Below are 20,987 nucleotides of genomic sequence, written 5' to 3' on the forward strand. Positions count from 1 at the left end.
ATATTGATGAACAGAGAGAGATATTGATGAACAGAGAGGGATATTGAAGAACAGAGAGAGATATTGATGAACAGAGAGAGATATTGATGAACAGAGAGAGATATTGATGAACAGAGAGGGATATTGATGAACAGAGAGAGATATTGATGAACAGAGAGGGATATTGATGAACAGAGAGAGATATTGAAGAACAGAGAGGGATGTTGATGAACAGAGAGGGATATTGATGAACAGAGGGAGATGTTGTTGAACAGAGAGAGATATTGATGAACAGAGAGGGATATTGATGAACAGAGAGGGATATTGATGAACAGAGAGGGATATTGATGAACAGAGAGAGATATTGATGAACAGAGAGAGATATTGATGAACAGAGAGGGATATTGATGAACAGAGAGAGATATTGATGAACAGAGAGAGATATTGATGAACAGAGAGAGATGTTGATGAACAGAGAGAGATATTGATGAACAGAGAGAGACATTGACGAACAGAGAGAGATATTGATGAACAGAGAGGGATATTGATGAAGAGAGAGAGATATTGATGAACAGAGAGGGATATTGATGAACAGAGAGAGATATTGATGAACAGAGAGAGATATTGATGAACAGAGAGGGATACTGATGAACAGAGAGAGATATTGATGAACAGAGAGGGATATTGATGAAGAGAGAGAGATATTGATGAACAGAGAGGGATATTGATGAACAGAGAGAGATGTTGATGAACAGAGAGAGATATTGATGAACAGATAGAGATATTGATGAACAGAGAGGGATATTGATGAACAAAGAGAGATATTGATGAACAGAGAGGGATATTGATGAACAAAGAGAGATATTGATGAACAGAGAGGGATATTGATGAACAGAGAGGGATATTGATGAACAGAGAGAGATATTGATGAACAGAGAGAGATATTGATGAACAGAGAGAGATACTGATGAACAGAGAGAGATATTGATGAACAGAGAGAGATATTGATGGACAGAGAGGGATATTGATGAACAGAGAGAGATATTGATGAACAGAGAGAGATATTGATGAACAGAGGGGGATATTGATGAACAGAGAGAGATATTGATGAACGGAGAGCGATATTGAAGAACAGAGAGAGATATTGTTGAACAGAGAGAGATATTGATGTACAGAGAGAGATATTGATGAACAGAGAGAGATATTGATGGACAGAGAGGGATATTGATGAACAGAGAGAGATATTGATGAACAGAGAGGGATATTGATGAACAGAGAGAGATATTGATGAACAGAGAGGGATATTGATGAACAGAGAGAGATATTGATGAACAGAGAGAGATTTTGATGAACAGAGAGGGATATTGATGAACAGAGAGAGATATTGATGAACAGAGAGGGATATTGATGAACAAAGAGAGATATTGATGAACAGAGAGGGATATTGATGAACAAAGAGAGATATTGATGAACAGAGAGGGATATTGATGAACGGAGAGAGATATTGATGAACAGAGAGTGATATTGATGAACAGAGAGAGATATTGATGAACAGAGAGAGATATTGATGAACAGAGAGGGATATTGATGAACAGAGAGAGATATTGATGAACAGAGAGGGATATTGATGAACAGAGAGAGATATTGATGAACAGAGAGGGATATTGATGAACAGAGAGGGATATTGATGAACAGAGAGAGATATTGATGAACAGAGAGAGATATTGATGAACAGAGAGGGATATTGATGAACAGAGAGAGATATTGATGAACAGAGAGGGATATTGATGAAGAGAGAGAGATATTGATGAACAGAGAGGGATATTGATGAACAGAGAGAGATGTTGATGAACAGAGAGAGATATTGATGAATAGAGAGAGATATTGATAAACAGAGAGAGATATTGATGAACAGAGAGGGATATTGATGAAGAGAGAGAGATATTGATGAACAGAGAGGGATATTGATGAACGGAGAGAGATGTTGAAGAACAGAGAGAGATATTGATGAACAGAGAGGGATATTGATGAACAGAGAGAGATATTGATGAACAGAGAGGGATATTGATGAAGAGAGAGAGATATTGATGAACAGAGAGGGATATTGATGAACAGAGAGAGATATTGATGAACAGAGAGGGATATTGATGAACAGAGAGAGATATTGATGAACAGAGAGGGATATTGATGAAGAGAGAGAGATATTGATGAACAGAGAGGGATATTGATGAACAGAGAGAGATATTGAAGAACAGAGAGAGATATTGATGAACAGAGAGGGATATTGATGAACAGAGAGAGATATTGATGAACAGAGAGGGATATTGATGAAGAGAGAGAGATATTGATGAACAGAGAGGGATATTGATGAACAGAGAGAGATATTGATGAACAGAGAGAGATATTGATGAACAGAGAGGGATATTGATGAACAGAGAGAGAGATTGATGAACAGAGAGGGATATTGATGAACAGAGAGGGATATTGATGAACAGAGAGAGATATTGATGAACAGAGAGAGATATTGATGAACAGAGAGAGATATTGATGAACAGAGAGAGATATTGATGAACAGAGAGGGATATTGATGAACAGAGAGAGATATTGATGAACAGAGAGAGATATTGATGAACAGAGAGGGATATTGATGAACAGAGAGAGATTTATGAACAGAGAGGGATATTGATGAACAGAGAGAGATATTGATGAACAGAGAGAGATTTTGATGAACAGAGAGGGATATTGATGAACAGAGAGAGATATTGATGAACAGAGAGGGATATTGATGAACAAGAGAGATATTGATGAACAGAGAGGGATATTGATGAACAAAGAGATATTGATGAACAGAGAGGGATATTGATGAACAGAGAGGGATATTGATGAACAGAGAGAGAGATATTGATGAACAGAGAGAGATATTGATGAACAGAGAGAGATACTGATGAACAGAGAGAGATATTGATGAACAGAGAGAGATATTGATGAACAGAGAGGGATATTGATGAACAGAGAGAGATATTGATGAACAGAGAGAGATATTGATGAACAGAGAGTGATATTGATGAACAGAGAGAGATATTGATGTACAGAGAGAGATATTGATGAACAGAGAGGGATATTGATGAACAGAGAGAGATATTGATGAACAGAGAGGGATATTGAAGAACAGAGAGGGATATTGATGAACAGAGAGAGATATTGATGAACAGAGAGAGATATTGATGAACAGAGAGGGATATTGATGAACAGAGAGAGATATTGATGAACAGAGAGGGATATTGATGAACAGAGAGAGATATTGAAGAACAGAGAGGGATATTGATGAACAGAGAGGGATATTGATGAACAGAGGGAGATGTTGTTGAACAGAGAGAGATATTGATGAACAGAGAGGGATATTGATGAACAGAGAGGGATATTGATGAACAGAGAGGGATATTGATGAACAGAGAGAGATATTGATGAACAGAGAGAGATATTGATGAACAGAGAGGGATATTGATGAACAGAGAGAGATATTGATGAACAGAGAGAGATATTGATGAACAGAGAGAGATGTTGATGAACAGAGAGAGATGTTGATGAACAGAGAGAGATATTGATGAACAGAGAGAGATATTGATGAACAGAGAGGGATATTGATGAAGAGAGAGAGATATTGATGAACAGAGAGGGATATTGATGAACAGAGAGAGATATTGATGAACAGAGAGAGATATTGATGAACAGAGAGGGATATTGATGAACAGAGAGAGATATTGATGAACAGAGAGGGATATTGATGAAGAGAGAGAGATATTGATGAACAGAGAGGGATATTGATGAACAGAGAGAGATGTTGATGAACAGAGAGAGATATTGATGAATAGAGAGAGATATTGATAAACAGAGAGAGATATTGATGAACAGAGAGGGATATTGATGAAGAGAGAGAGATATTGATGAACAGAGAGGGATATTGATGAACGGAGAGAGATGTTGAAGAACAGAGAGAGATATTGATGAACAGAGAGGGATATTGATGAACAGAGAGAGATATTGATGAACAGAGAGGGATATTGATGAAGAGAGAGAGATATTGATGAACAGAGAGGGATATTGATGAACAGAGAGAGATATTGATGAACAGAGAGGGATATTGATGAACAGAGAGAGATATTGATGAACAGAGAGGGATATTGATGAAGAGAGAGAGATATTGATGAACAGAGAGGGATATTGATGAACAGAGAGCGACCACCAACTGGAAATTGAAAAAGGCAGATACAAGAAATCCTGGCAGCCTAGAGAGAATAGAATATGCGATCAATGTCTGGCTGGCGAGGTTGAAACAGAAATGCATTTCCTCCTAAAATGCGAAAAATTCAACACATCAAGAAACATATTATTCAACAAGCTAAGCCAAACAACCCCAGATTTCAAGGAATTGGATGATCTGTCAAAATTGAGATTAGTCCTAGGAGAAGGAGACAGACCATACCTTGGGGCCAAATATGTAACAACATGTCACAACCTGAGGACTGTTTAAAATTAAGACTGTTTAAAATTAATATTGAACGTACCAAATGAAGTACAAAGACTGTTTAAAATTAATATTGTTTAAAAGTAATATTGTATGTACCCAACAAATGTCAAATCGATTGACACCTACAGAATGTTGGAAAACTGTACCTTTTTGCTATGTAAGCTTTGGCAATATGGTTCTCTGTAAACTTTCATGCCAATAAAGCATTTTAATTGGAATTGGAATTGGATATTGAAGAACAGAGAGAGATATTGATGAACAGAGAGGGATATTGATGAACAGAGAGAGATATTGATGAACAGAGAGGGATATTGATGAAGAGAGAGAGATATTGATGAACAGAGAGGGATATTGATGAACAGAGAGAGATATTGATGAACAGAGAGAGATATTGATGAACAGAGAGGGATATTGATGAACAGAGAGAGAGATTGATGAACAGAGAGGGATATTGATGAACAGAGAGGGATATTGATGAACAGAGAGAGATATTGATGAACAGAGAGAGATATTGATGAACAGAGAGAGATATTGATGAACAGAGAGAGATATTGATGAACAGAGAGGGATATTGATGAACAGAGAGAGATATTGATGAACAGAGAGAGATATTGATGAACAGAGAGGGATATTGATGAACAGAGAGAGAGATTTATGAACAGAGAGGGATATTGATGAACAGAGAGAGATATTGATGAACAGAGAGAGATTTTGATGAACAGAGAGGGATATTGATGAACAGAGAGAGATATTGATGAACAGAGAGGGATATTGATGAACAAAGAGAGATATTGATGAACAGAGAGGGATATTGATGAACAAAGAGAGATATTGATGAACAGAGAGGGATATTGATGAACAGAGAGGGATATTGATGAACAGAGAGAGATATTGATGAACAGAGAGAGATATTGATGAACAGAGAGAGATACTGATGAACAGAGAGAGATATTGATGAACAGAGAGAGATATTGATGGACAGAGAGGGATATTGATGAACAGAGAGAGATATTGATGAACAGAGAGAGATATTGATGAACAGAGAGGGATATTGATGAACAGAGAGAGATATTGATGAACGGAGAGCGATATTGAAGAACAGAGAGAGATATTGTTGAACAGAGAGAGATATTGATGTACAGAGAGAGATATTGATGAACAGCGAGAGATATTGATGGACAGAGAGGGATATTGATGAACAGAGAGAGATATTGATGAACAGAGAGAGATATTGATGAACAGAGAGAGATATTGATGAACAGAGAGAGATATTGATGAACAGAGAGGGATATTGATGAACAGAGAGTGATATTGATGAACGGAGAGCGATATTGAAGAACAGAGAGAGATATTGATGAACAGAGAGAGATATTGATGAACAGAGAGGGATATTGATGAACAGAGAAGGATATTGATGAACAGAGAGGGATATTGATGAACAGAGAGCGATATTGATGAACAGAGAGAGATATTGATGAACAGAGAGAGATATTGATGAACAGAGAAGGATATTGATGAACAGAGAGGTATATTGATGAACAGAGAGAGATATTGATGAACGGAGAGGGATATTGATGAACAGAGAGAGATACTGATGAACAGAGAGAGATATTGATGGACAGAGAGAGATATTGATGAACAGAGAGGGATATTGATGAACAGAGAGGGATATTGATGAACAGAGAGGTATATTGATGAACAGAGAGGGATATTGATGAACAGAGAGAGATATTGATGAACAGAGAGAGATATTGATGAACAGAGAGAGATATTGATGAACAGAGAGAGATATTGATGAACAGAGAGGTATATTGATGAACAGAGAGGGATACTGATGAACAGAGAGAGATATTGATGAACAGAGAGAGATATTGATGAACAGAGAGGTATATTGATGAACAGAGAGGGATATTGATGAACAGAGAGAGATATTGATGAACAGAGAGAGATATTGATGAACAGAGAGAGATATTGATGAACAGAGAGGGCTATTGATGAACAGAGAGGTATATTGATGAACAGAGAGGGATATTGATGAACAGAGAGAGATATTGATGAACAGAGAGGGATATTGATGAACAGAGAGGGATATTGATGAACAGAGAGGGATATTGATGAACAGAGAGAGATATTGATGAACGGAGAGCGATATTGAAGAACAGAGAGGTATATTGATGAACAGAGAGTGATATTGATGAACAGAGAGGGATATTGATGAACAGAGAGAGATATTGATGAACAGAGAGGGATATTGATGAACAGAGAGGGATATTGATGAACAGAGAGAGATATTGATGAACAGAGAGAGATATTGATGAACAGAGAGGGATATTGATGAACAGAGAGGTATATTGATGAACAGAGAGTGATATTGATGAACAGAGAGGGATATTGATGAACGAAGAGAGATATTGATGAACAGAGAGGGATATTGATGAACAGAGAGGGATATTGATGAACGGAGAGCGATATTGAAGAACAGAGAGAGATATTGATGAACAGAGAGAGATATTGATGAACAGAGAGGGATATTGATGAACAGAGAGGTATATTGATGAACGGAGAGAGATATTGATGAACAGAGAGGGATATTGATGAACAGAGAGGGATATTGATGAACAGAGAGAGATATTGATGAACAGAGAGGGATATTGATGAACAGAGAGGGATATTGATGAACAGAGAGAGATATTGATGAACAGAGAGGGATATTGATGAACAGAGAGAGATATTGATGAACAGAGAGGGATATTGATGAACAGAGAGAGATATTGATGAACAGAGAGAGATATTGATGAACAGAGAGGGATATTGAAGAACAGAGAGAGATATTGAAGAACAGAGAGAGATATTGATGAACAGAGAGAGATATTGATGAACAGAGAGGGATATTGATGAACAGAGAGGGATATTGATGAACAGAGAGAGATATTGATGAACAGAGAGAGATATTGATGAACAGAGAGAGATATTGATGAACAGAGAGAGATATTGATGAACAGAGAGAGATATTGATGAACAGAGAGAGATATTGATGGACACAGAGAGATATTGATGAACAGAGAGGGATATTGATGAACAGAGAGAGATATTGATGGACAGAGAGGGATATTGATGAACAGAGAGGGATATTGATGAACAGAGAGAGATATTGATTAACAGAGAGAGATATTGATGAACAGAAAGGGATATTGATGAACAGAGAGGGATATTGATGAACAGAGAGAGATATTGATGAGCAGAGAGGGATATTGATGAACAGAGAGGGATATTGATGAACGGAGAGAGATATTGATGAACAGAGAGGGATATTGATGAACAGAGAGGGATATTGATGAACATAGAGGGATATTGATGAACAGAGAGAGATATTGATGAGCAGAGAGGGATATTGATGAACAGAGAGAGATATTGATGAACAGAGAGGGATATTGATGAACAGAGAGAGATATTGATGAACAGAGAGAGATATTGATGAACAGAGAGGGATATTGATGAACAGAGAGAGATATTGATGAGCAGAGAGGGATATTGATGAACAGAGAGAGATATTGATGAACAGAGAGAGATATTGATGAACAGAGAGGGATATTGATGGACAGAGAGGGATATTGATGAACAGAGAGGGATATTGATGAACAGAGAGAGATATTGATGGACAGAGAGGGATATTGATGAACAGAGAGGGATATTGATGAACAGAGAGGGATATTGATGAACAGAGAGAGATATTGATGAGCAGAGAGGGATATTGATGAACAGAGAGAGATATTGATGAACAGAGAGGGATATTGATGGACAGAGAGATATTGATGAACAGAGAGAGATATTGATGAACAAAGAGAGATATTGATGAACAGAGAGAGATATTGATGAACAGAGAGGGATATTGATGTACAGAGAGAGATATTGATGAACAGAGAGAGATATTGATGAACAGAGAGGGATATTGATGAACAGAGAGAGATATTGATGAACAGAGAGAGATATTGATGAACAGAGAGGGATATTGATGAACAGAGAGAGGTATTGATGAACAGAGAGAGATATTGATGAACAGAGAGAGATATTGATGAACAAAGAGGGATATTGATGAACAGAGAGAGATATTGATGAACAGAGAGAGATATTGATGAACGGAGAGGGATATTGATGAACAGAGAGAGATATTGATGAACAGAGAGGGATATTGATGAACAGAGAGAGATGTTGATGAACAGAGAGAGATATTGATGTACAGAGAGATATTGATGGACAGAGAGGGATATTGATGAACAGAGAGAGATATTGATGGACAGAGAGGGATATTGATGAACAGAGAGGGATATTGATGAACAGAGAGAGATATTGATGTACAGAGAGATATTGATGGACAGAGAGGGATATTGATGAACAGAGAGGGATATTGATGACCAGGGAGGGATATTGATGAACAGAGAGGGATATTGATGGACAGAGAGATATATTGATGAATAGGGTGGAGTATTGCAGAACACACAGGATACTACAGGAATGGGCAACAATACTGGGCCTCATACAGACTGTGCTGTGTTGTACTGGTGGACAATATTTCTTTTTCCCCAAAAGTAAGTCTTCACTTTCTTTTACTTACATCGGGATAGTCACAATCAGTAGCCTGAACTGCAAGTGGTTTTGTGGCTGAACCATATCCTATGACGATACTGTCAGGCTCTGCGTCACCCTGTATAGTTCCTTCATAGGCTGCTTTCTCAAACAATGGATTGCAGTTCTTTGTTTTTACCACATTGAGCGTAACAGTGGTTGTGGAGTATTTGTAGTGATCGTCCTCCTGGTAAGCCTGTTTAAGGAAAACACTTGGATTATACACTACTCTTAGACAACACAGTTGCAATCAACTGGAACACAGCAGGGTCTCCCGGACTCAATGGGGTCCCCCGGGTTCAATGGGGTCTCCCAGGTTCAATGGGATCTCCCAGGTTCAATGAGGTCTCCCGGTTTCAATGGGGTCTCACAGGTTTAATGGAGTCTCCCGGGTTCAGTGGGGTCTCACAGGTTCAATGAGGTCTCCCGGACTCAATGGGTCTCACAGGTTTAATGGGGTCTCCTGGGTTCACTGGGGTCCCCCGTGTTCATTGGGGTCTCCTGGACTCAATGGGGTCTCCCGGGTTCAATGGGGTCTCACAGGTTTAATGGGGTCTCCGGGGTTCAATTGGGTCTCCCGAACTCAATGGGGTCTCACAGGTTCAACGGGGTCTCCCGGACTCAATGGGGTCTCCCAGTTTCAATGGGGTCTCCCGGATTCAATGGGGTCTCACAGGTTCAATGGGGTCTCACAGGTTCAATGGGGTCTCCCGGTTTCAATGGGGTCTCCCGGGTTCAATGGGGTCTCATGGAATCGAAGGGGTCTCCCGGACTCAATGGGGTCTCACAGGTTTAATGGGGTCTCCCAGGTTCAATGGGGTCTCCCAGGTTCAATGGGGTCTCACGGGTTCATTGGGGTCTCACGGGTTCATTGGGGTCTCCTGGACTCAATGGGGTCTCCCGGGTTCAATGGGGTCTCACAGGTTTAATGGGGTCTCCCAGACTCAATGGAGTCTCCTGGGTTCAATGGGGTCTCCTGGACTCAACGGAGTCTCCCGGGTTCAATGGGGTCTCACAGGTTCAATGGGATCTCCCGGGTTCAATGCGGTCACACGGATTCATTGGGGTCTCCTGGACTCAATGGGGTCTCCCGAGTTCAATGGGGTCTCCCGGTTTAATGGGGTCTCACAGGTTCAATGGGGTCTCATGGAATCGATGGGGTCTCCTGGGTTCAATGGGGTCTCCCGGACTCAATGTGGTCTCACAGATTCAGTGGGGTCTCCCGGGTTCAATGGGATCTCCCGGACTCAGTAGGGTCTCCCGGGTTCAATGGGGTCTCACAGGTTTAATGGGGTCTCCCAGGTTCAATGGGATCTACTGGGTTCAATGGGGTCTCACAGGTTCAGTGGGGTCTCCCGGGTTCAATGGGGTTTCCTGAGTTCAATGGGGTCTCCCGGTTTAATGGGGTCTCACAGGTTCAATGGGGTCTCACAGGTTTAATGGGGTCTCCCAGGTTCAATGGGATCTACTGGGTTCAATGGGGTTTCCCAGGTTCAATGGGGTTTCCCAGGTTCAATGGGGACTCCCGGTTTAATGAGGTCTCACAGGTTCAATGGGGTCTCACGGAATCAAAGGGGTCTCCTGGGTTCAATGGGGTCTCCCGGGTTCAATGGGATCTCCCGGGTTCAATGGGGTCTCAAAGGTTCAATGGAAGCTCCCGGGTTCAATGGGATCTTCTGGGTTCAATGGGATCTCCCGGGTTCAATGGGATCTCCCGGGTTCAATGGGGTCTCCCAGGTTCAATGGGGTCTCCCAGGTTCAATGGGATCTCCCGGGTTCAATGGGATCTCCCGGGTTCAATGGGGTCTCCTGGGTTCAATGGGGTCTCACAGTTTTAATGGGGTCCCCCGGGTTCAATGGGATCTCCCAGGTTCAATGGGGTCTCCCGGGTTCAATGGGATCTCCCAGGTTCAATGGGATCTCCTGGGTTCAATGGGGTCTCCCAGGTTCAATGGGGTCTCCCGGGTTCAATGGGGTCTCCCGGGTTCAATGGGGTCTCCCGGGTTCAATGGGATCTCCCGGGTTCAATGGGGTCTCCCGGGCTCAATGGGGTCTCCCGGGTTCAATGGGATCTCCCGGGTTCAATGGGGTCTCCCGGGTTCAATGGGATCTCCCGGGTTCAATGGGATCTCCCGGGTTCAATGGGATCTCCCAGGTTCAATGGGATCTCCCGAGTTCAATGGGATCTCCCGGGTTCTATGGGGTCTCCCGGGTTCAATGGGATCTTCCGGGTTCAATGGGATCTCCCGGGTTCAATGGGATCTCCTGGGTTCAATGGGGTCTCCCGGGTTCAATGGGATCTCCCGGGTTCAATGGGATCTTCCGGGTTCAATGGGATCTCCCGGGTTTAATGGGATCTCCCGGGTTCAATGGGGTCTCCCAGGTTCAATGGGGTCTCCCAGGTTCAATGGGATCTCCCGGGTTCAATGGGATCTCCCGGGTTCAATGGGATCTCCCGGGTTCAATGGGGTCTCCCGGGTTCAATGGGGTCTCCCGGGTTCAATGGGGTCTCCCGGGTTCAATGGGGTCTCCCGGGTTCAATGGGATCTCCCGGGTTCAATGGGGTCTCCCGGGTTCAATGGGATCTCCCGGGTTCAATGGGATCTCCCGGGTTCAATGGGATCTCCCAGGTTCAATGGGATCTCCCAGGTTCAATGGGATCTCCCGGGTTCTATGGGGTCTCCCGGGTTCAATGGGATCTTCCGGGTTCAATGGGATCTCCCGGGTTCAATGGGATCTCCTGGGTTCAATGGGGTCTCCCGGGTTCAATGGAATCTCCCGGGTTCAATGGGATCTTCTGGGTTCAATGGGATCTCCCGGGTTTAATGGGATCTCCCGGGTTCAATGGGGTCTCCCAGGTTCAATGGGGTCTCCCAGGTTCAATGGGATCTCCCGGGTTCAATGGGATCTCCCGGGTTCAATGGGATCTCCCGGGTTCAATGGGGTCTCCTGGGTTCAATGGGGTCTCACGGTTTTAATGGGGTCTCCCGGGTTCAATGGGATCTCCCAGGTTCAATGGGATCTCCTGGGTTCAATGGGGTCTCCCGGGTTCAATGGGGTCTCCCAGGTTCAATGGGGTCTCCCGGGTTCAATGGGGTCTCCCGGGTTCAATGGGGTCTCCCGGGTTCAATGGGGTCTCCCGGGTTCAATGGGGTCTCCCGGGTTCAATGGGGTCTCCCGGGTTCAATGGGGTCTCCCGGGTTCAATGGGGTCTCCCGGGTTCAATGAGCGAGTCGAGCGGTGTACATACCAGGACTGTTAGCACAATCGCGTCCAGGGTAGTTACAGCTTTAGTCATGGTTATAGCCCCACTTCTTGTATCGATTTTAAAAATGTTGTTGTGATCTCCTACAAAATGAAAATCAGCGAATGAAAACAAAGCTCACTGACAAATTAGTCAACAAAATGTCACCACCCAACATTTCAAGTCTCTGAGTCCGAGGGCACAGATCTTCTCAGTAGATGGCGTCTACAGCAGGAAGTGTTGTTGTTCCCTGATTGGCAGAGAGGAAGAAACGTGCATAACAATAACCCGGCTATGGAAAGGAAGGAGAATGCCAATCAGATCAGCTGCATTGACCAACAACTCTTTAAAAGTGAGAGGGTCAGTAGTCATAGCTAGAAAACGTAGATGGGATCCTAAGTTTTAGAAATAGGGGCACAGAATACAAAAGCAAAGAGATAATGTTAAATCTGTACGAACCACTGGTTAGACCCCAGTTAGAATATTGCGTTCAGTTTCAGAAGGATGGCAGGGCCAAGCAGTGGGTGCGGAAGAGATGCGCCAAGGTGATCCCAGGGATGAGAGGTGTTAGTCATAAGAACATAAGAAATAGGAGCAGGAATAGGCCACTTGGCCCCTCGAGCCTGCTCCGCCATTCAATAAGATCATGGCTGATCTTGGGCTCAAAGCCACTTCCCTGCCCGCTCCCCATAACCCTTCACTCCCTTATCTTGCCTCTCACGAGGAGAGATGAGAGAAACTGGGGCCCTTTTCATTAGAACAGAGAAGGTTCAGAGGAGATCTGACAGAGGGGATCAAAATTAAGTGGGGCTTTCAATAAAGTACATCAGGAAAGACTATTTTCATTGGTTGGTCAGTTGGTAATTAAAGGGAATCAATTTCAGATCATCAGCAAATGAATGAAGGACAGGTTAGGATTATTATACAGAGGGTGTTGGGACATGGTGTATCCGACCAGAAACAGTGGGGGAGGCAGAACCCACAATGCCTTTTAAACGGGCAAGGGATAAATTTGCTGCATTTACGCCCCCCATTAGTGCCTCTGGGGGGCGCTAACGGGGCGCAAACGAATTTTCGCCTGGGCACGGCGCCTCTAACAACTCTCGCTAAATTTAGCGGGAGTTTAGCAGCGGCAGTAACCAGTAGTGCCAAGCTCCACTGCGCAGGCGATGACGACATCATCACCGTGCGCAGCGCCCCGTTTTCGCCCCTTCTGCAAAATAGTCCCGCGCCCCCTGAATCTGCGCCAGGCGATGACAGCAGCCGATTCAGGGGGTGGGAACGGAGCAGCCGGAGGCTCGTGGGGCGCTAACTAAAGGGGAGGTGGCGGGCGGGGAAAAAAATCGTCCTCTTCTTCTTACTTACAACTTACTTGTCGCGGCCCGTTGCCTCTTTAAACGCGGGATCCGTGCCACGATCTGGAAGCCCGGTGCTCCTCTTGTGTGCCGGGCTGCTGGCATGGCACCCCACTCCCCGGTGGTCCAGGTGGGGCCCCTCAGAGTTGTGGCCTTGGGCCCCTCCCCTTTAATGAGGGGATGATCCCTTCCCTGCGGCAGCGCTACGTGGCCCAGCGCGTAATGCTGCAGAACGCACCGCCCCGATGTTCGGGGGTAACGCTCTAAGAATGAAGTGGCGAGCTTGAATTAGCTCTCCCCCTCCCTTGCGGCGCTAAAGCTGCAGGTAGCGATCGCCAGCGCTGTATCTCGCCAGGCACTAAATTTAGCCCCCAGGCGATCTTAGCGACCCAAAATGGTCGCTAATGAATTTTTCCCTCATATATTTTTTAAATGGTAAAGAAAGAAACAGAGATTGGACTAAGTGAATGTTCTTATTGGAGCGAGGGGCCAAATGGCTTCTTACTGCGCTGTATGTATAATTCGATGTTCTCTCTCCTCCTTTAAGAAGCTCCTTAAAAGCTCTCTTTGACCAAGCTTTTGGTCACCTGCCCTAATTTATCCTGATGTGGCTCGGTGTCAAATTTTTTGTCTTATAATACACCTGTGCAGCGCCTTGGGACATTTCACTAAATTAAAGGCGCTAAATAAATACAAGTTGTTGTTGTAGTTGTTTCCAAAACAGAAAGATGAACGCTACATTAGTATTGTGTTCTCCTTCACCTCACAGATACTACTGATGGCAGACTGCCCAGTGTTACAGAGAGTTTGCATGAGGTTGGAGATGAGCAACCTTCTTGCTGAATCTTCATGATGAGATGGATGGACAATGGTTGAGATGAATGGACAATGGTTGAGATGGATGGACAATGGTTGAGATGGATGGACAATGGTTGAGATGGATGGACAATAGTTGAGATGGATGGACAATGGTTGAGATGGATGGACAATAGTTGAGATGGATGGACAATGGTTGAGATGGACGGACAATGGTTGAGAGTGATGGACAATGGTTGAGATGGATGGACAATGGTTGAGATGGACGGACAATGGTTGAGATGGATGGACAATGGTTGAGAGGGACGGTCAGTGGTTGAGATGGAGGGACAATGGTTGAGATGGATGGACAATGGTTGAGATGGATGGACAGTGGTTGAGATGGATGGACAATGGTTGAGAGGGATGGAGAATGGTTGAGATGGGTGGACAGTGGTTGAGACGGATGGACAGTGGTTGAGATGGATGGACAATGGTTGAGATGGATGGACAATGGTTGAGATGGATGGACAATGGTTGAGATGGATGGACAATGGCTGAGCTGGATGGACAATGGCTGAGATGGATTGACAATGGTTGAGCTGGATGGACAATGATTGAGATGGATGGACAATGGTTGAGTTGGATGGACAATGGTTGAGATGGATGGACAATGGTTGAGATGAATGGACAGTGGTTGAGATGGATGGACAATGGTTGAGATGGATGGACAATGGTTGAGATGGATGGACAATGGCTGAGATGGATGGACAATGGTTGAGATGGATGGACAATGGTTGAGATGGATGGACAGTGGTTGAGATGGATGGACAATGGTTGAGAGGGATGGAGAATGGTTGAGATGGGTGGACAGTGGTTGAGATGGATGGACAGTGGTTGAGTTGGATGGACAATGGTTGAGATGGATGGGCAATGGTTGAGATGGATGGACAATGGTTGAGATGGATGGACAATGGCTGAGATGGATTGACAATGGTTGAGCTGGATGGACAATGATTGAGATGGATGGACAATGGTTGAGATGGATGGACAATGGTTGAGGTGGATGGACAATGGTTGAGATGGATGGACAGTGGTTGAGATGGATGGACAATGGTTGAGATGGATGGACAATGGTTGAGATGGATGGACAATGGCTGAGATGGATGGACAATGGTTGAGATGGATGGACAATGGTTGAGATGGATGGACAATGGTTGAGATGGATGGACAGTGGTTGAGAGTGATGGACAATGATTGAGATGGATGGACAGTAGTTGAGTTGGATCGACAGTGGTTGAAGCATGATGGAAGTTCACAGGGTCACTGGAAGGGCATTGAATTTCTATGGGGCAGGCAGGTTCAACTGTCACAGCTGGCGCATGTCTGGTGCCCACCTAATGCAGCAAGGATACTTGGTACTTGCCTGCAATTGAATGGGGTTGCCCAGGCCCCATCGCTGACCCCAGTCATGTCCACCTCGGAACCCTGTGTATAGTGGACAGACTAGATATGTAAAAGGAAAAAAATGAGAGATGACACAGGAAAGTAGGGAAGTGATTGCTTGGTCAGTATTTCTCTCTTTATCTTGGGCATTGGTTTAAATTAAGAGCTGGGATTATGTTCAAAAAGAGGGAGCTGATTGGTGAATATCTGGTAATTGTTTTTTACTTGGCTTTCTTAAAGTTTTAAGTTTATTCCAGCTAGGCTAGTAAATAGCCTGTTAATATTTTTTTTATTTGTTTATGGGATCAGGGCGTCGCTGGCAATGCCAGCTTTTATTGCCCATCCCTAGTTACCCTTGAGAAGGTGGTGGTGAGCCGCCTTCTTGAACCGCTGCAGTCCGAGTGGTGTTGGTATTCCCACAGTGCTGTTAGGGAGGGAGTTCCAGGATTTTGACCCAGCGATGATGAAGGAGGTATGGCAGGGCAGCTCACACCCGTGGAATGCACACCCTGTGCCATGTGGGAAGTCCTGGACACCTCCTGTGGTCTGGACGACCACATGTGTGGGAAGTGTCGCCAGCTACAGCAGCTCAAGCACCAGGTTACGGAGCTTGAGCGGCGGCTGGAGTCACTGCAGTGCATCCGTGAGGCTGAGAACTTCGTGGATAGCACATTTTAGGAGCTGGTCACCCCGCAGCTTAAGAGTGTGTAGGCAGCGAGGGAATGGGTGACCGCCAGACAGAAGAGGAGGACCAGGCAGATAGTGTAGGAGTCCCCTTAGCCCATCTTGCTCACCAACCAGTATTCGGTGCTGCGTACTGGTGAGGGCGATGGTTCCTCTGGGGAGTGCAGCCAGAGCCAAGTCCACAGCACCATGGAAGGCTCAGCTGCACAGGCGGGGGGAAGAGGAGAGGGAGAGCAATAGTGATAGGGGATTCAATAGTTAGGGGAGCAGACAGGCGTTTCTGCGGCCGCAGACGTGACACAAAGACGATATGTTGCCTCCCTGGTTCCAGGGTCAAGGATGTCACTGAACGGCTGCAGGGCATTCTGAGGGGGGAGGGTGAACAGCCAGAGGTCGTGGTCCATATCGGTACCAACGACATAGGGAGGGATGAGGTCCTGCAGGCAGAGTTTAGGGAGCTAGGAAAGAGGTTAAAAAGCAGAACCTCAAAGCTAGTAATCTCCAGATTACTACCAGTGCCACGTGCTAGTGAGTACAGAAATAGGGAGATGGAGCAGATGAAAGCGTGGCTGGAGAGATGGTGCAGGAGGGAGGGCTTTAGATTCCTGAGAAATTGGAACCGTTTCTGGGGGAGGTGGGACCCTATAAGTCAGACGGGTTGCACCTCAACGGGAACGGGACCAATATCCTCGCGGGAGGGTTTGCTAGTGCTGTTGGGGAGGGTTTAAACTAGCATGGCAGGGGGATGGGAACCTAAGTATAGAGTCAATACGGAGGGAAGAAAAACTGGAATTGGAAAACAAAAACGTAGAAAGTAAATTGGAAGGACAGAGGAATCAAGGGCTAGATAGTAATCAACAAGGAGGTTTGCCTGTACTAAATGGTATAAACTGCAATGCAAGGAGTACAGCGAACAAGGCAGATGAGCTGAGGGCACAGGTAGATACTTGGGACGATGATATTATAGCTATTACAGAGACGTGGCTGAAAGAGGGGCAGGTATGGCAGCTCAACATTCCTGGTTACAGGATTTTCAGATGGGATAGAGAGGGAGGTAAAAAGGGAGGGGGGTCGCGGTATTGATTAAAGAAACTATTACAGCTGTGAGGAGGGATGATATGTTGGAGGGATCATCAAACGAGGCCATATGGGTCGAATTGAAAAACAAAAAAGGGGCGATCACACTGCTGGGAGTGTACTACAGACCCCCAAACAGTGAGAGGGAGATAGAAGAACAAATATGTGGACACATTTCTGAGAACTGCAAAAACTATAGGGCAATAATAGTAGGGGATTTCAACTACCCCAATATTAACTGGGATAAAATTAGTGTGAAGGGTATAGAGGGTGCGGAATTCCTAAAATGCATCCAGGAGAACTTTTTTAGCCAATATGTAGCAAGCCCAACAAGGGAGGGGACGGTTCTGGACTTAATTTTAGGGAATGAAGCTGGGCAGGTGGAAGGCGTATCAGTGGGAGAGCATTTTGGTGCTAGTGACCATAATTCTGTTAGATTTAAGGTAGTTATAGAAAAGGACAAGGATAGACCAGGAATAAAAATTCTAAATTGGGGAAAAGCAAATTTTGCTAAGCTCAGAGGGGATTTATCCATAGTGGACTGGAAACAGCTACTTGAAGGTAAATCAGTGTCAGAGCAGTGGGAGGCATTCAAGGAGGAGATCCGGAGGGTTCAGACCAAACATGTGCCCTTAAAGAAAAAAGGTGGGACTAACAAATCGAGAGACCCCTGGATGTCTAGGGACATGCAGGGTAGGATAAGGCAAAAAAGGGAGGCGTATGACAGACACCGAGGGCTAAATACTCCAGAATCTTTAGAGGAGTACAGAAAGTGCAGGGGTGCAATTAAAAAGGATATTAGGAAAGCAAAGAGAGAGCATGAAAAATTCTTGGTAAGTAAAATCAAGAAAAACGCAAAGAAAGGGTAGGGCCTATTAGAGATCACGAGGGTAATCTGTGTGTGGACGTGGGAGACGTCGGTAGGGTTCTTAATGAATACTTTGGGCCCGATTTTCTGGATCGTGCGGGAAATTTTCGGGTTCCCCGAATGTCGGGTTCCGACCCGAAAAAGAATGGGTCAGCCAGCTGCACGCAATTTTCCCTCAATTGGCCAATTCATTTCCAGCGTGTGGGAACCCTTGCTAATTGTCCATTTGCAGTCAGAAAGCCCCACAGTATGATGTCGTCATCATTCGTGGTGCTTTCAAGGTCCACAGCAAGCATTGCTTCCTCTGTTGGCTTCCAAACGAACCATACAGGATGGCAGAGGAGCCTGCAGCAGCTGTGGCCAGTGCCAGACCCCGAGCTGCCTCAAATTCGACGAAGCTTCACTGCAGGCATTATTGGATGGGGTTAGGGCCCACAGGGAGGACCTCTTCCCTAGGTCAGGCAGGAAGAGGCCTCCCACTGAGACCAAGGCTGCATGGATGCAGGTGTCAGCAGATGTCAACTCGCTGGGAGTCACCAGAAGAACCTGGATACAGTGTCGGAAACGATTCCATGACCTTCACCGTACAGGAAAAGTAAGAATGAAGTTTCCAACAGCCTCAGCCTGATCCCCATTGCCTTTCCCCACCAGCACTCAGCTTTAGCACTCTCTTCCTCCACATCCCACTTCAGTCACATCCATGCACCCTTACCCATTCCCTCTCTCTCTATGCTCACATTCACATAACTATTCCACCATGCAGCCCTCACACTCCCTCTCACTCTGATGCTTTGAACACAGCTGACAACACACAGGAAGGGCCCTAGGTCTTGCAGCCTCACACCATCTTTGTCTCCCTCTAAGTATCTATGCTATGCAATCTCTACACTCACTCCTTCCTTCTCACTCAAACTCCACTTGTCTCCCTCATTGCAGGAAAAGAGAACTCACAACAACAGAGAGCGAGCCAGGACTGGAGGAGGCCCACCCTCAGTAGCCCACCTGACCCTCTGGGAGGAAGGAGTGCTGGAAATTGTTGGGGCTGATGTGGCCGCGGAAGTTGGGGAAGGAGAGACGGGGGCAGTCCCGCAAGCTGGTGACAGAATAGTTCCCCATCTCTCTCATTGACATAGCATGAGTCGCTGTTATGATTCTGAAGCTACGTCATTTGGACTTATGAACATCTGCCAACTCCAATGTGCATGTAACCTTGGCATCACATCTCTAACTCCTTCCTCTACTCCCACACAGGACCATCCAGAGCCCCCGTCCCCACTGTGGAGGAGGAAGAGGCTGTGCAGCCAGACTCCTCAGAGGAAGCTCCAACCTCTGAGGGCGCAGCGTCAGCAGAAGTAAGCGCACCCAGCACCAGCGCAGACACTCACACCTCGGGGGGACCTTCGGGACATGGAGTAGTGTTGTCACCTGGTGTTTCACAGCTCACAAGTGAGCCTCAGCAGATTCTGGAGACAGGGACAGCAGTGGAGAGTCCTCGTCGGAGGGCGCAGGACTCTGCCAGCTCAGCTCAGCTGCGCTGCATGTCGACCCTCTGCCTCTGGGTCCATCCGCAAGAGAAGAGGTGATGGATCTCCATGCACAGATGCAGGAGTCTCTGGCAGGTTCTGTCTCCAGGGTCGCTGCGAGTGTGGAGCGAATGGAGGAGTCCATAGCGACCATGAGCAGAGCCTTTGTGGAGTCATTGGCGCATGAACGCATCACCATGGAAAGGTTGGCAACCTCCATGGAGGAGATAAGTCGCCAGGGTATGGAAAACATGGTGAGTGCTCATAAGAGAATGACATCTCTTGAGGAGCGATGGCCATCTATTGAACAGAGAAACCAGACCTTCATGGAAGTCCTTCTGAGTAGGACTGCCAGTGCAGATACGGGTCCCCGTGGCCCCCTAATGCGCAGCAAGGTGCTCTCAAGCCACTTCCAAACGCTGGCCCCTTCTGGCCTGTACAGCTTCAGGTGAGTGAGCAGCAGCCTGGTGCTCCTGTTGCTGATCCTGCTGTTCCTGGTTCTGCTGCTGCCGCCTCTGCTGCTGGAGATCCTCTAATGGCAAGAAGGGAAGGAAAAAAAGGCGTCCCATGCTTCTGGTAGATGCCTCCGCTGAGGAAGCGCTCAGTGAGGGTGGCGAGAGGGGCTTCCCAGGAGCTCACATTGGAGAAGTGTGTGAGGCTCCAAACTTCCACAGCTGTGCCTAAGCCTTGAACAAGTAGCCCCAAGCCTGCAACAAGGTCCTTCAACATACAAATGCTCTCCGATTAAATCTCAGCTTTCCCGAATGACCTGCAGCTGAGAGCAAGCAAGCCGGGATGCTTCACGCCAGGTTTCATCAGCGGGGTTCCCCACAGGCGTGTTTAACATGGGAAACCCTTGAAAACA

At 45.4% G+C, this 20,987-nt stretch overlaps 1 protein-coding gene across 1 annotated transcript in view; it reads right to left on the reverse strand.

Moving 5' to 3' along the window:
- Nucleotides 1–8,953: 8,953 nt before the first annotated feature.
- Nucleotides 8,954–20,987, reverse strand: part of LOC147086426 (cadherin-related family member 5-like) — a 78,987-nt gene continuing 66,953 nt past the window's right edge. The window contains exons 9-10 of the mRNA XM_085978531.1: nt 12,381–12,478; nt 8,954–9,326 (exon numbers count right to left, since the gene is read on the reverse strand). Coding sequence (XP_085834657.1) covers nt 9,102–9,326; nt 12,381–12,478 — 323 coding nt within the window. The 3' untranslated portion in view covers nt 8,954–9,101. The remainder of the gene's footprint in view (nt 9,327–12,380; nt 12,479–20,987) is intronic.

This window comes from Somniosus microcephalus, unplaced genomic scaffold, assembly GCF_052327205.1.
Source record: "Somniosus microcephalus isolate GS21.2 unplaced genomic scaffold, FLI_Smic_1.0 unresolved_chr7, whole genome shotgun sequence".
Taxonomy (NCBI): domain Eukaryota; kingdom Metazoa; phylum Chordata; class Chondrichthyes; order Squaliformes; family Somniosidae; genus Somniosus; species Somniosus microcephalus.